Genomic DNA, 15,784 nt, shown 5'->3' on the forward strand with positions numbered 1-15,784 from the left:
CCCTGAACCGCTGGGTTACCACACTCAACCCTTGTGTGCAGAGTATATTGAGGTCATGCCAGTGGAGGCTGGTCTCTGCTCTGCTCATTTGTGCTCCAAGAGCAGGGGAGATGCAGGTTTCTCTGATGTCTGAGGAGCTAGGCTCTGCCACCCCAGAGGAGCTGTCAGTTCAGGAAGGCATGTTCTTCCTCTCTTCCTTTTACCCTGGAACTACGCCTCTCAGCTCTTTCCAGAACCAGCCATGTAGAGAGATACAGCAGGACTCCTGGTCACAGTGTAACTTCTGAGGCTAGGGAAATGACAGGCCCTGGAGAGGGGCCCATGGCACCTCTGACATGGGCTGTGACCAACAACTCTGTGGGCACCATTCATACAGACCAAGGGTGGATAAGTTTCCTATAAAGGACCATGTCAATAATTTAGGGTTTGCAGGCCAGAAGATCTTTCCCCACTACTTAACTTGGCCATTATAGCAGGAAGTCAGCTAAACACAGTATGAAAATGAATGAGCACGGCTTTGTGCCTCTAAGCTTATTTACAAAAGTGGGAGGTTGGCCTGAAAACAGTAGTGTGCCACCCCATGACACAGAAGATTGAAAATACCCACTAGAGGTAGTCATGCAGCAGCCCTATAACCCCTCACTAGTGTCAAAGGGCAGAAAAACCTGCAGGTCTTAAGAGTACCTTCAATAAGACCCCATTTGGTGTTCCCCAAAGCATAGAGGCTCCTCTGAGGAAGCCACCCACTATATTCTTACAGAAGTTGAGTCCTCTTTCAGCTTCACCTCCTGATCACTCCTCCAACTAGTTAAGCACAAACTCAGGGAATGTCTTGGCTTCCCTCTGTCCTACAAGCACACCCCTTAGCTGCTAAGCAGATAACGCTTAGCAGGTGCTGCAGTTCTGCTGGCTCCGCAGTGGGCCCATGCTCCTCTAGAAGCCTCAACAGCTCTACCCAGTTCTGGGGACCTCTTCTCCACAGAAGGCAAGGAAGAAACTTGGTAGTCTTCTGGAAGTCTACCATGGTGCTCTTAACTAGTGGGTGTTCTCCTGACTCACTAGGGTACAGTATGTCCAGGACAGCCTTAGCCTCCCTCCTTTCACCTCATGTACACAGGTAAAACTGTGTGAGTAATGGTTTGCAGTCTTTGACTGGAGGATCAGTGGCACTGCCATTAGTCAGGGAAGCCCTGTCAGTAACCAGGAGATGCAGCCAGGCTAAGCTATAGCCAGCAGTCCTGCTGGACCCCCTACCCCTGGTTCTCTTGCTCAGCTTGGCTGTGGTTTAGTAAATGTTTTAACAGATAAGGCTAGTTAAGCAATCCAACTGCTCCAGCAGTTATGTTGCCATACACATCCAGATCTTGAGTGTGGCTTCTCTTGAGGCAGTAAGTTCACGTACAGATTGCATGTTTCCAACAAGCATACCTGTGTGCACTGCTTCAGTTTTTGCTCCCATGCCCACACACCCTCCAGAACCCACCCCGTCCCCAGTGATCACCAGTATTGGGGGAGCTGTCCTCCCCTGAAGGGCAGGTGAGGAAAACGGACACCTCCACAGAGAATGGGATCTTCCTCCCTGATACGCAGGCCAGAGAAGCCCAGAGAGGTTCCCAGTCTCCTTGCAGGAAAACACCTTCATGGAAAAAACTTCTTTGTAAAGAAGTGTTTTATTGCTGCATTTAGATACCCTATGTATAGCACAAATGAGCCCCTGTACAGAATATTATTCAAGTGATGATACTTAGAAACAATGAACACACACAAAAGGATACAAAACTAGGCATCTAGATAACTAGAAATTCCCTAAGTGTCTTTTAGAAATGACACCACACATGCCAGTGTAAATTTGGTTTTTATTAACAATCAACTTTCTAGAAACATTACATCTAAATAGGTAATGAGTTATTTAGGTCTTTCCTGGGCTAGAGATGGAAGCTGCATATATCAAATCATGTCCAAAAAGGTAAATATTTCAAAAGTACATTTGCATTAGGCCAAATCCATAGCATTGTGAACACCTTTATCCTGCTGTTCCCAGTCCTCCTCCAGCCCTGCAGCTGACTACCAGGCAACAGAAGCAGCTTCAACCTGTTCAGGCATTACCTGAGGCTTGGGAACTGCCCCAGCTGCCTGTAGCCTTTCTAGCTATAGCCAGAGAGGGCACACCCAAAGTTTAAAAACTAGGCCCATAAGATTGAAAAAAGTCAACTGAAACAAAGAAAGCGGGAAGGGGAGGGGGGGCGGTGCAGATACATGTTAGAATCTGAGAGTAAGAAGAGACCTTTTATAGAATTTTCAGGAAATTCTTAAATTGGGTACAAAAAACAAATTACTGCTGGCAGCCAAAGAAGTCAGAAGCCCTTGTGTTACACTGTAACTTCTTGGGAATATAAAGGTAAAGTCAGAGAGAGCTGGCTGGTGACACCCCCGAGGGCTGCTGCCATCTCTCCACTGCCTGGCCCACAAGTACCAAGCTCATCCCACATTTCTATATGGTTGAGCCAAATGCCATCCTCCCACTGAAGTGTAAAATGAAAGGAAACGGGATTAACCTCCAAAAGTATTTAGAGGGCAAGTGGGAACACCTGGCAGATCCACTGTGCCCACTAGAGGGCAGCATAGCACAATCTTGCAAGGGCTTCATGCCTCAGAGTTAAGTCCCTGGGGGAAAAATATTTGACAGGGGACAAAGAATGGGGTCAAAGGTGCTCAACTAGGATCTGCAAGAAAAGAGAAAGGCAAGAGAGCATCTGTGTGTCTTTCCAGGAGAGGAAATAAGTAAAGACCTGGGACAGATCTCCACAGGGAGAGAAGTTTTAGGAACTTGGTGGGAGGTGATGAGATGGTGAGAGGGCTTCATAAAAATCTGGTTGGGCATTGGAGCAACACAAAATGGGTACAAAAGCACCTTTGCCATAGGGGATGCCAGCTGCAAAGGGTATGATGCCCAGGGGCTATTACTACTAAAGCACACTTACCTCTCTATGGGAAATCTCAATACTTTTCAAGTTCAGCATAAGGGGTTCCATCCAGGAGGAAAGGATTCCCACTAAAAAATCTACCCATCTTCACATCATCCATCACCTGCTGTTAGAAGGTGGCAGACACAGGGCCTCCCTTAGGCTATTTTGAAGGGGCAGAGTCAGGGATGACCTGGATCCAGCAACCCTGAGTAAGCAGCCTGCCTGGTGTCTCCAGGCTGAGAAGGGGTGTGGGTAATTGCACTTTGGGGCACAGTGAACACACAGGCATGGGCTGGATGTGGCCTGGGAGATGGCAAGAGGGTAAGCTGACTAATTTTCAGGGGCTGGTGTGGTGCCCAGCCAGAGGAAGGCCATGCACAGCAGCTGCCTGGATCAGAGCCCATAATCCTGAAGAGTCAGACTGGGTAGGAGGAGGTGACAGAGCACAGAGTGTGCTACCACATGCTCTCCCCCAGGTCTCAGACAGCCTTCAGCTTTCTCCTGGTTTCTAAAATAAGCCACAGGGCTTCCACTCTGGAAAGCAAAGGTTTGCTTCATCCTTCTAACACGACAGATGAGGCACCCAAGGCTCCAAGGACTAAAAGCCGAACCCCTAGGCACATGCAGCAACACCTGGAAAGCCAGCATCTGGGATACCCAGGCTACACTGCAGATCCTCCTGGCCTAGTTTCCTGGAGTTCACTCATTTCCCTAGAGCAATGAAATTAGTTTTTAAAGACAGAATTTTAAGTAGACTTTCTGGCAGTGATTTTGGTTTTGTTTTATGAAAAATGATACAGGAGATAATCCCTGATGACAGAACAGATTGATCGCAAGGCCAAGGGCCCCTAAAAGATCATCTCTGTTCAGTCTAGTTAAGGCGACAAATGGTTGGGTGTGTGGCTGAGGGCAGTGACACAGTGGGCCATGGCAGTCTGTGGTTCACTCCTGGCCCCTGTTCCAGAGCCAGCCTGCCTGCCTCGCTACCTTCCCTGGCACAGAAGCTGGCCGAGGTGACAGGAGCCCAGGAGCACCTACAGTGGACACACCCTAGACCAGGGCGGTGCATGCTTACTCTGTTAGTGTGAGGCCAGCACAAACTAGAGAGGTTTGTCTGTAAGGAAATGGTATTTAAATACTCGTTTTTGTTTTAATTACTCACTTCTTTTCCTTTCTTTTAGAATTCATAAGCTCTTCCTCTTCAGTGTTGACCAAAAAAAAAAAAAAAAGGAAAAAAGTTTGGGGCAGGCCCTTTTATAAAGACTTATCATAAAACAGGCTTGAAATAGTAGGAATTGCCATTTACAATCCATTAATTGCCATGAAATTTTATGGGAAAGCATCAGACCGGTTTGTCCTGCTTTATAGTCACAAGCCTCTTTAATGGACACAGACTAGGTGTCACAGTTCTTAGAATGTCAAAGGCAACAGGGTTTTAGATCTGTTACAACATAAAAGAGATAATCGGGGTCATGAAGAGGAGGTTTCTATACGAGACATTCTTTTAAATTCCAACCTTTCTGGACACATAATAAAATAAAGAGTCTTTTTTTGTAAAGTGCTGTTTGCTTAGTGAAATCCCTTGCCACCGTGACAGAGCACCATGGCCCATCTGCTCGAGAGAACTGACAGCGGCAGCACTGGCAGAGGGTGCTCACCGCCCCGGGCTCTCCTTAGTGAGGAGGGAGTCCTCGCCCCAGGGCTAGGCTTTCCCAGACACATTGTCCCAGGGTGGGAACTGGAAGAGTTGTACATCAGGGCCCGGGTGCCACCCTGCTCCTGTTCTTCCCTCAGGTTCGACATTTTACCTCTCATTGTGCTCAAGACCATGGGCCAGCTCCCTGTCATGGTGTCCTGAGTCTCCCACCTTCCCTTCCCATTGATGTGCAGGTAGAAGTGCATTTCCAGGCATGTCCAGCCGATGTGAGAGCTTTCCAGGAGATTCCATGAGGGGGGTTTAGAGAAAGAGAAATCATTAAAAATAGTCACCTGTCCAGTCCGTGCTATTAAAGCATGTAAGAAAAGGTACACAACTGGAAGTAAACAATTTCTGTCAGCTGTTCATGGATGTCCAGGAAAACCATACCCTCCACACATTCAGATGTGAACGATTTCTGCTCCAGTGCCTTCAGAGTCTGTGCAACAAGAAGAGTTTGTGTCGGAATGACAGATTCCATGTCCATCTTTATTTTCAAAGTTGGGCTCTGTGAGCGCAGGTTTTTCAAAAATATTCTTTTTGCTTGTGTCTGGACAGTTCTGAACATAGATGACTCTGTTATAAGCCTTGAGTCTCTTCCACAATTGCACATACACTTTGCACTGAACGTACATAAAAAGGAGTCCGCCAGTAAAGCCAATGGCCACCACCACCAATTTAGTCCAAAAGGGCCACTCTAAGATTCCTGGAAGGAAAACACCTGATTAGGCTAATAGCTGACCTTATTTAAGATCTGAAGTAAACAAAACACAACTCATGAACTTCCCATAACCCATGGATTCTTAACTCATCAAAGCTTATCTCACTGAAGGAGGGGTGGGAGAGGGTGTCCACTGCCTTATATCCTGCCCTTCTAGGAAGCAGTTCATGGAAAGTCTCTCTCGCCATAATTTGATCTCTTCTGACTGGGTTTTCAAAACTACTCACAACAACAGAAACATCAAGTAGGATGGCTGGCTGCCTTACAGTTGGTAGCCCCTTCCACAAATCCAGATAATTGAGGTCTGACTTGAAAATCAATCTGGAATAACATTCCAATCCTGAGACCCCAGTGTGCAACCCAGGACCTCTGTGCTGAGCTCCCCTTTAGTTCTGAGCACATACCTGTTGCCTGTCCCTGCTTGATTTCCTCAGCAGTGCGGTCAATGAGCACATATAAGGACCAGACCACACAGGTGATGGCGATGACATGGAATGTCACTGAACACATGATCTTCCTGCGCTCGCTGGCTGTCATCTGCAACTTCTCCCACTGCAACAACAGCATGCAAGGCATGAAGCTCAGGCTCCCAGAGTAAAGGCTACAATGGGGGTGGGAGCATTGTACATGGGTAAGATTGGCTTTCCTTCACTCTCCCTCTTTCCCAAACTAAATGAATTTCCCCAAATACCCAAAGTTGTTTTCTATAAACCACTTGAGTTCAACCAGGTACCAGTACTGGTATTCTGTCCACAGCCAACTTCCTATGCAATGAAAAGAAGATGGGATAGAGATGAGCTATGACCCACGACCAGCAACCCCATCTGCTTATTATTACAAGCAGACATCAGGTAGCTCAATAAAGAATTCTGTGGTTTCAGTTCTGATGAAAACCACACATTCTGAGTCTCCCTGACTTGCTGATTAGCATGTGTGAGGGTAAGACGAGGGTGATGATGCCACAACACACTAAGAGGTGGGTAACTCTTCATCATGAAGGTGATGGCCGAAGGTGCTCACCCTTTGATCCTCTGCTACTTTGGCAGCAACAGCTTGAAACTGATGCTAAGAGTTCCTGGTACAAGCAGTCTTTGCCAGTCCCATCTCCTCTAGGAACTCATTAATTTACCTCCAAATAGCCAGATTTTCTTTTTCATTTATCAGTTTCTGAATCACAAGAAAACATATAAAGGCAGAGAAAAAGAACAAAGCGTAAACACTGTATATCCTCTGCCAGTCTTAGTCACAACCCTTTTCCAGATGGTTCTACATGGGAGAAGCTGAAAGTAGAGCCTCATGGTTTGCCTATATTGGTCATAGTTCCTTAAGACTCACTCACTGAGAGACCAGCACAGAGAAGGTGTCCAGTAAATCTTAAGTGTTATAAGACTCCATATTTTAAGTAGTTTACGCTTCACTTTTCTGAAGTACAGATTGCTTTCTGCTACGGTTTGGGACATATTCACTTGGCTTCTTTCCTAAATTGCCCTCTTGATCCCTGATTTCCTATTATTTCCTAAGACATACTCAGTTCAAGCCTCTCACACTCCCCTGAGATGCTCACCCTCATCTTTTTGGTGCATGCTTTTTCTCCACAGACAAGCTAACCCCTGTAAACTCCTTTCACTTCACCTCCAAATCCTACTGATCCTTCAAGAACTGCTTCAACACCCAGACATTCTATGATGCTACCAGTACTCTACTCTCCAGAACACTAGCTCACAGAGTCTTTACTTCTCTAATGTCTGGTATGTTCTACTGCCATGTAAGTTAGCATTTAATTGGCATTGTTATGTGCTATTATCTGATGATGTGATTGATTCCCTTTTCAGTCTACATACTAAAATTCTGAGATAAGAATAGTCTTATATTGTTTCAGACAAAACTTTATGTTCTGGATACAGAAGACACATTGAACAAACAATGTTCACAAGGATATGAGTGCGGGGACAAGGTTCCTCTCAGAGGGGCAATGATATAGGACTGACAAGGGCTGCACTGCCTGAAATGCCTTTGCTTTCTTTCTTTTCCCACCCACCCCACTCTCCTATCTAAATATTTGTCACAATACATAAGTAAATGTACTATGTTATGCTTTGCTTTGGGCTAGGGAGAGATACTAATCTCTAATATACAGTTCTAATTAAAGACAAGGCATGAAGAGTTAGTACATATAAAGTTAAATGCTGACTAAAATGTCACAAAACAGGTCAAGGACCAAATGACTGATGCAGACAAGAAAGCAGTTTTAGTTTGGAGGAAAAAGAAAACATTACGGCTAAGTGGTAAGAAAGAGCTTCTTCCTGAAAGGAGAGACTTTCTAGGAAGTCTCCAGAAATAATGATCTCTACGACATGATGTATACACCAGCTCCCACTCCTCAAAGAGGCGAACACAAGTAAGCTAATGCTTCATCCAGGCCCAGGTGCTGACTCTTCAGGGGCATACATTTCAGCAAGGTTAAAGCACTGCCCAGGGTAAATACCCTTACACGTACTTTTCTCAAAGGCTTCAGCTTGGTCTCCATGATGAACTCGTACTTGCAGAGCTCGCAGCAGCGTGTGTCAGAGCTCTTGATCCAATGCTGCAGGCAGGTCTGGTGCACGAAGTGCAGGCTCCCTGTGCAGTGGCAGGGTGTGATCAAAGGGCTCTCGTCATCCCCTTCACAGTGACAGATCCTAGGGCAGCAGGAAAGCCAGTCATTACAAGGAGGATTACAAAACAGGGAAGATGCCACTTCAGTGGAAGGTCAATACCCCCAAAGAAGACTTTCAGAAACAAACATCACAGAATTGACTACAAGCACAAAAACATACAAACATAAATGAGGACAATTACTACAAACTAAAAATTTCAAGCTTACCACATCAACATGGAAAATCTGGATGGCATTTGGCATCAGAGAGGAAAAAAATGATATAAGGAATGACAAGTCACTTTTGGTAAGACTAAAGAATTTCACTGAAAGCCAAATTTAAGGCTACATGGAAGCATCTTCTGGAACTAAAGATGTTAAAATAATTTGAAAAAAAATTATGTTTAAAACAGAATGAGCATTCTACCTTCCAAAAATACCAGTGATGTAAAAAGATGGAGGGATTCTTTTTTCTTTTTCTTTTTCTTTTTTTTTTAGCATAATCACTGACCTCACCTCCATACACAGCTACACATTTCTGTCAGAGAGTAAACAGAGAAATCACAGTACCTCTTCTGGATCTAAAAAACATTATAAGGTACGGCAATTTCATTTCTTTTTGGAAGACTACTTTCAGCAATAATTGAGAATTTTAAATCATTCATTATATCGAGAGGTTCAGGGTACATGCAACAGGATATAGCTACCTAACTTCAAGAAACTAAATAGGCTTTTGAGAAACAGAATGGTCTTTCCCAGAAGCTACAGGGCAGCAGAGATACCTGGCCTGAAAGAGCTGGGCAGGCTCTCCACTGTTTCTTTCTGATCCAATGGTTAGACATAATAGCTTGCCCTAAGGAGGGGTGAGTGGGGAAAGGCTAGAATGGGGAAGGCTTGAGAGTGGTGACAAAAAGTGAATTCTGAAAGACTTTGGGGGCCAGACAAGGATGCTGCACATGGGAGGATATAAAGGTGGAAAGTGGAATTAGAATCTGGATAGAGGTGTCTGCATCCAAGTTAAAAGAGGGAAGGAAGGACAGCCTCCTCCCACACACATCAATTGTAGGTGGAGCAAGGGGTAAAACTGAGGCTGCGAGGGGTCGGCAAGCCTTAAAATCTAGACCATCAAACTTCTTTCTTCCAATTTCTTTATGTAAACTCTACTTATTTTTAGTTGAGAAGAATCAGCTTGACCTTTAATATGTATAGTTTCTTCCTCTTTTATCATCTGTGAAACTATCTTGGGACCCAAGTCATAGAAATTGGTTTTTCAAATGATATCAATATTCCATTCTTCAAGAGAAAACTATTAATCCACCATTGTCTAAACTGCCTACTAATTCATTTTTCTGAAACTTCACATATTAAAGCAAGATGAGGCTACACAGGTGTGGGGAGCAGAGATGGACAGAATGGTGGTTCTTGGTAAACCAACCTGCAGGCATCCCCTGATGTGGACACAGGAGAGAGAGGGGGGCATTGTTCAGAGAGAGGAGAATAATAATCCAGGTCACTATCCTTCTCCATTGAGCAGAGGGGTGCCCGCAGGACCTTGCTCTTCGATTTTGTGGATGTGTTGTCCTCAAAGACGTCATCATCTCCCATTTCGTCGGAGCAGAAGCCAGTGCTCCCTGCCAGCCCGCTGGAGGACTTGGCAGAGCACAGGTGAGCAGCACAGCTCTCCAGCTCGTGGAACCTATGCAGGCTGTTGGCACTTGAGCCATGCGAGAGGGAGAACAGATACCTGAGCAGTCTCTGGCTTCTGGAAACAGCCTCACAATCTGCTTTCTCTTCCAAAAGGGGGACATGTCTGCCCCCCTTGCCACCTTGCACCTCTGAGGCAGTTGAATTATTGGCAAATAGGGATGAAACACAAGAATGTTTGGAATGGTCAAGAGATTTGCAATTCAGAGTTCTTTTTTGTTTATGATGGAATCTGTTAATTCTGAGATATGGATCTTGAGAGAGTATCAATTTCCCTTCAGAGCAAGTTCTTTCTGCATAGTCAAAATTTTCCAAAGGGTCCTGGGCCTTCTCACCCACATCATTTAAGGATTTTGAGAACTTTAGTGTTCTTCTGGCTTTGGTATTCTTAGCAGGCTTCCAGGCCTGGACCCATTCTGAACCACCGGAATTTCTCTTTGATGCCTGTAATGTGTCTTTACAGATAACTGTCACAGTGAGCCCTTGTGTCAGAGAACTCTGGCACTGAGGAGCTTTCAAGACAACAGCGGACTGCATGGGACTGTGGTGACAACACTCAGAAAACACTGCACTGGAACTGCATGCAGAGAACAGTGGAATAAAAACACAGAGAGTAAAAACAATTTTTAAAGAGAACAGACATAAAAGTGAAGAAATGAAATTCATGTGGTAACTTGGTGAGCAAATAGTATATAAATCTGGGTGTACTGTTCACAGCAAAGGCATACTGACCAAGCAAATGAAAAATCAGGAACCTAAGACACTAATGCTTACTTCTGGGATGAACATGAGCCAGTGTAGCATCTGAAGCAAGTGTTACCTGCAGATATCCTGATTGGAAGGTGTGACAGAAGTGCGAGAGAAGGCAGACACTGGAGCCGACACCAGCGGAGGACCCCCAGCCTGTAACAACACACCTCCAGTCAGTTTTCAGGAAAGAGTCAAGAGAACTGTGAACTCCACCTCCTTCTGAATGGGAATCGGGGGAGAATCTAAGGAGGTCTGTTTATTTCATACTGCTCAGTAACTGTACGAGGTCCCTACAAGCTGAGACCAAACAAACCAAATAGCACCCTTCTTTGCTTATATGCAGGTGAAAGTGAAGCCAAGATATATCTGGTGCTCTGGAACAGCACCACAGATATGCAGATTCAATGGTTATTTATTTCCTAAGCATCAAATTTAATTAGTTTGTACAAAAGTCACAAAACCAAGTACTACAAGGTATATGGCAAAAGCAAAGTACTGCGTGGTACATCACTGCTGGCACTTGCTTCCCTGCTAGCAGTTTCTGGATAATCCTAATCAAAGCTGGCCAGGATAGAGCGCTCTCTCCTACTCACAACCTCATGGGTGGGCTACAAAACCTGCTACTCTGCTAGAGCTCTTTATAAAAATGAGGGATTACAGGGCCACCAATCCATAGCTCAACCTGTGGCCCAAGAGTGGGGTGAGCACAGAATGCTGCTACCAGGAGTTTTAATTCAAAAAAATAATAAGAGAAAATTTAAATTTGAAAGAACATGTAGCAAGAAGTCATGAGATAGAGCAGGGGCTCTGGAAGGTCATGAATAAGCCCAAATTAAAGAAAAGACCTAGGAGGGTGAGGAAACAACAGAGCTGTAAGAGAAGTAGAAGGAGAAATATAGCAACAGGGAGTATTGCTGAGCTGAGGATACAAAACCATGTTAGAGGGTCCTGAAGAGCCTCCCATTCCAGCCTCTGTGGGGCCTTGCTAGATCTTATCACGATGCAGATTCCTGAGTTTCCATGACCCTTCCAGTACTATGCAACTTCGTGAAAGTGCATTCTTCTCTCCTAGGACAGCTAGCCTGAGTGAGCATATGCTCCATACAATCTAAACAGCCACATGAAAATAGCACACCTGTCCCTTGTATCTGGGGTGATTAATTCCAGGGCTCCCCACAGATATCAAAAATCCAAAATCCACAGATGCTCAAGTCCCTTATTTTTACAAAATGGTGTAGTATTTGCATATAACCTGTATTTGCATATAGGCTACAGCAGGGTGTACCCACACATCACTTCATTTTCATGGAATCAGGTAGTGCTCGCGAGTGACCAATTCAAGTTTTGCTCTTTGAAACTTTCTGGGATCCATCCCCCCCCCGCCCCCCCGCCGGATATTTTCAACCCACAGTTGATTAAACCTGCAGCTGTGAAAGCTGCAGATGTGAAAGCCACAGATGCGAATCCCATGAATATGGAAGGCCAAGTATACTGTGAGTCTATCATCGAGAGCAAGCCCACATCACTTCTCCACCTTCCCAAGGATAACTCAAGTGGCCCTCAGCCCTGCCCTTTGGTCCACAATTCTCCAGCTGGGGCCTGTCCCCTCCACTTTGCTAAGGACCACCCCCAGGTGTATACTTTCACCCTGGCACTCCAGCTAAAGGGCCCCTGACAAGAGTGAGCCATCAAGACAGGCAGCACCATTATCCAGAAGCTCTCCCCTCCTCCTCTTTCCGGAAAATGCACCAGCCCGGAGAGAACCAGGGCTGGCACTTGAGGCTGCCACTTGATCAATGGACTCACTATTCCTGTTCCTCAGCATGGAGAGTAAACATCATTTTAAACCCAACTCAACGTAAAGAAACCTCATCCAAGAAATTACATGTTATCATGCTGCATGTGTATGCTAAAATCATGTAGGGTTCCTCAATTTGCACATCTTCTGAGTCACCACAGAATCTACATTTATTTTCTAACAGAATGTACATACAGGAACATTGGGTATGTTTTCTCTGCAAAGTTCTTAAGATTCTAATGTTTAGTTTATTTGTAGACATGAAAATGACACTCCCCCCAAATAACCTGTCACTACTCTTCCTAAACCAAACTGAAGCGAGGGGTCCTCAGGACCCACGTGGACATTACATTGTTACATTTCTATTGCAGGAGCCACCCTCCTCCCAGACAGCCATCCCAGGCTCTACCCTTGGGGGCTCCTCTGGCAGACCCGAGCCCAGATCAGGCACAGGCTCTGCTATCTAGATTCTGAAGATGAACACGGGGCTCACTGTCACTCACTACAAGGAAGTGGACTGAGGGTAGCTACACTAAGGTCCCAAACTCCTAAACTGTCTGTCTCTGGTACTCAGTCTTAACCCTGTTCTGAGACAGAGCCTGCTTGAACTTTTTGCTCCCTTTTTTCAATTCTAAGGGTGACTAGTTCTGTTCAGCATCTGTAGACAAGGCCAGAAATGTATCATGAAGACCACAAGCTGGCCGTGCTGAATTGTAGGGAAGTGAGACCTCGGACGAAGGGAGGACAGGAATGCCCAGCAATATTCACATCCTGTCCCCACACTACTATAAGGTCAGCTCTCCTTCCTCTATGTTGCTGAGTCAAGTTTAGTAGCTCAGACTGAGGTAAAGAAGGGAATCCCCTTTTCCACGCAAGGGATGGAAGCGTCCACTGCTCCTCAGAAGGCAGAGGGAATTTCCTAGTTATCTCATTCTCTGTTAGATAAAGGTATCTGTTCAGCCTTGAAAGCATGTATACTTCCCTGCATTCTGAAGGGAAGGCAAACCATGTAGGAGTAAAGTAGGATCTTATGGGAACAGTGAAGCCTTTCCAGGGTCAGTGTACTGGGAGAAGGCTGGTCTCAAACGGGAGCTGAAATCAAGAGAAAATGGTCTCTCACTCCTGTCCTGATCTTTAAATAATCCATGTCAAAACAGGAAGTCTGGAGTAACTATTGCATGTCCATGATAGGGGACTGATCTGAGGTAGGAGGAAAGAGCCTTACAGCAGAACAAAGCCTGCATTGAAAAAACCACAGACTGTCCACACCTGTCACAGGACCTGTGAATCACTTCTCTACAGATTTCCCAACAGGTGTATCATGGTAAACTCACACACAGTTGTGTCTGTACCTACAGCAGAGAACCGTGCCTGTGAGATGGTGGCTGCTCTCTGTTTATTAGGAAAGAGGAAGAGTGTCAGCACCCTCTCCTCATGTTCCTGCCCTCATTTCATCCTCTTCAATTCCTCAAAAAACATCATGAGGCACTCACAGCTTTAATGTCCAAGCCTCCAAATGAGAGGAAAAAAAAGAAAAGCTTCTCTTCATATTATATCATGAGGTTTCAAGGAAATTTTAAAAATCTTCTTACTGTAGTTTTACGTAAATACAAACCAACAAATGCTTGTTGTTTATCCTGGCTGACTCCAGAGTGAGAAAACAAGCGTGATTTGTGGGGCCATCACAGCTCTCATAAGAGGTCCCTTCTGTCATGAGCTAAAACGGAGCCCAAGGAGAGTTCAGGACTAGTCCACATGCAGATGTTCACTGAAATACAGCTGAGCAACTTTAAGAACTTAACTGGTGTCATGGTGAGTAAAATCTACCAACCTACCTGAGAGGATTTATAACACTGGCCTGATCAACAACAGCAAAAAAACTGAAGGTTTCAGCTTCAAATATGGTTCCAGAGTTGAACTGTCAAGGTCAAGGCAAGGCAAGGGCCAGCCATGTCTGCTCAGAGCTCAGGGCACTGACAGCTCTCCTGGGAGCAGCAAGAGGATGGCTTGGGGTCGGTCTCAAGGAAAAAGGAGACTCTGTGCCACACCTCATTCAGGAAAGCAGCTCCGCAAGAATCAATGACAGGACTGTTATGATAAAAGGTGTAAATCTTCCTAATAAGAAAATTCAAATGTGTGGAGAAAACTTAGGCTCTCTGTCCCTGATATTCTTGGTTGGTTGTCAAACAAGAGATTTTCTGTCATGACAAGGAATGTAAGGCAATCTCAATACAAAAAAATTTTCACAAAAATCCCCTCTTCAAAAAATGTTGTAATCAGTTATACCAAACCTGTGGATTCTGTCTAGGCCTAAATCCCAGTTGACTGACCTTTTTAAGAATGACAACTACTTTTACATATTTTGTTTTGCTATAGTCAAGTCACTCAGCGGTTGCCTTCCTTGTCAGATTCAGTGCTTTAAAATTATTTTAATCAAGGCTGCCAAACACATTTAAAGAAAAGTAAGCTTTCCACTTATCCTTGGTAGAAGTTGGCGTTCCCCCTTTCTCTATTTCTTTTTTAAGAGAACTTACTGCCATTGGAAGTGCTATCTTAACAGACTTAACAAGTAGACTTCTCAATCTGTGCAGGACACCACCCTTACCTTTTAGGCTTTTGCTTCAACTTCCTTCCCTTGTTTCTTCCACTGGGTTACTTCACAACCTCCCTCTCTACCACCTCCTCCTTGTTCTCTCTGGCAAACTACCACTGGGTTTGTTTTTTTTTTTTAAACCAGTAAAGCTACTTGTCAACATTTGAAGTCACAGGTCACTAACAAAAGTTTACATTAACAAATGTCAGGCCACAAAAAATGGTCTGGATGGTCTGTATGCCTTTAAGACAGGAGGAATTTGAAGATAGTGGATAAGGAGGGCTAAGAGGCAAGTAGGGCTCATGTTTACAACTGGCCTCAAATTATAGTCTATCAAATCAATGACTTAATAGAAAAAATGGGAAATGAAGTACAGATGGTTCTAAAAACATGAAAAGATGCTTATCTCTCTCACAATGAAAAATACAATTTCAAACTACAAAGAGATATACCATCATCAACCAAAAAGTTTTTCTTTTTTTAAATCAAATTAATAACTACATTGGCAAAAGTGTCAAAATGCAGGCATGCTTATACATTGCTGGTGGGAAACCAAACTGGCAAATCACCATAAAATGGCAGTTTGGCAATTTCTTTCAGAATTACACATACACATATGGCAATTTTTCTTTTAGAAATTCATCCTCACACATATGGTGGCAAAGAACTGGAATAACCTCAATGCCTATGGGCTTGGGGACTGAATGATTCAACACAGGTATGTTGATAGAAAAGAATGCCAGGCAGTCAATAAAAGGAGTGAAAGCTCCCTGTGCCCAGTTCTGGGGGAGTGGGGGTTGGGCAGGCAGAGGGGAGAGCCACACTGTGTTACACTGGCAATGTGCAGACTCTTTAACAAGGAAAGGGTGCACAGCTCCTGACAGTGGTTTCTCTGAAACATGGAAGAAGAGCAGAGACCTT

At 44.7% G+C, this 15,784-nt stretch overlaps 1 protein-coding gene across 2 annotated transcripts in view; it reads right to left on the minus strand.

The window, feature by feature from the left end:
* Positions 1-1,687: 1,687 nt before the first annotated feature.
* The window catches only part of MARCHF8 (membrane associated ring-CH-type finger 8), a 135,643-nt gene continuing 121,546 nt past the window's right edge, over positions 1,688-15,784 (minus strand). Inside the window, exons 4-8 of one of the 2 annotated variants that reach the window (XM_054576889.1) lie at positions 10,543-10,625; positions 9,454-10,299; positions 7,881-8,061; positions 5,788-5,935; positions 1,688-5,368 (exon numbers count right to left, since the gene is read on the minus strand). In XM_054576889.1, coding sequence (XP_054432864.1) covers positions 5,064-5,368; positions 5,788-5,935; positions 7,881-8,061; positions 9,454-10,299; positions 10,543-10,625 — 1,563 coding nt within the window. In that variant the 3' untranslated portion in view covers positions 1,688-5,063. The remainder of the gene's footprint in view (positions 5,369-5,787; positions 5,936-7,880; positions 8,062-9,453; positions 10,300-10,542; positions 10,626-15,784) is intronic. The other variant, XM_054576891.1, reaches the window with a different exon arrangement.

Source organism: Pteronotus mesoamericanus, unplaced genomic scaffold (genome assembly GCF_021234165.1).
Source record: "Pteronotus mesoamericanus isolate MK-2021 breed Mesoamerican mustached bat unplaced genomic scaffold, CSHL_Meso_final contig_35, whole genome shotgun sequence".
Taxonomy (NCBI): domain Eukaryota; kingdom Metazoa; phylum Chordata; class Mammalia; order Chiroptera; family Mormoopidae; genus Pteronotus; species Pteronotus mesoamericanus.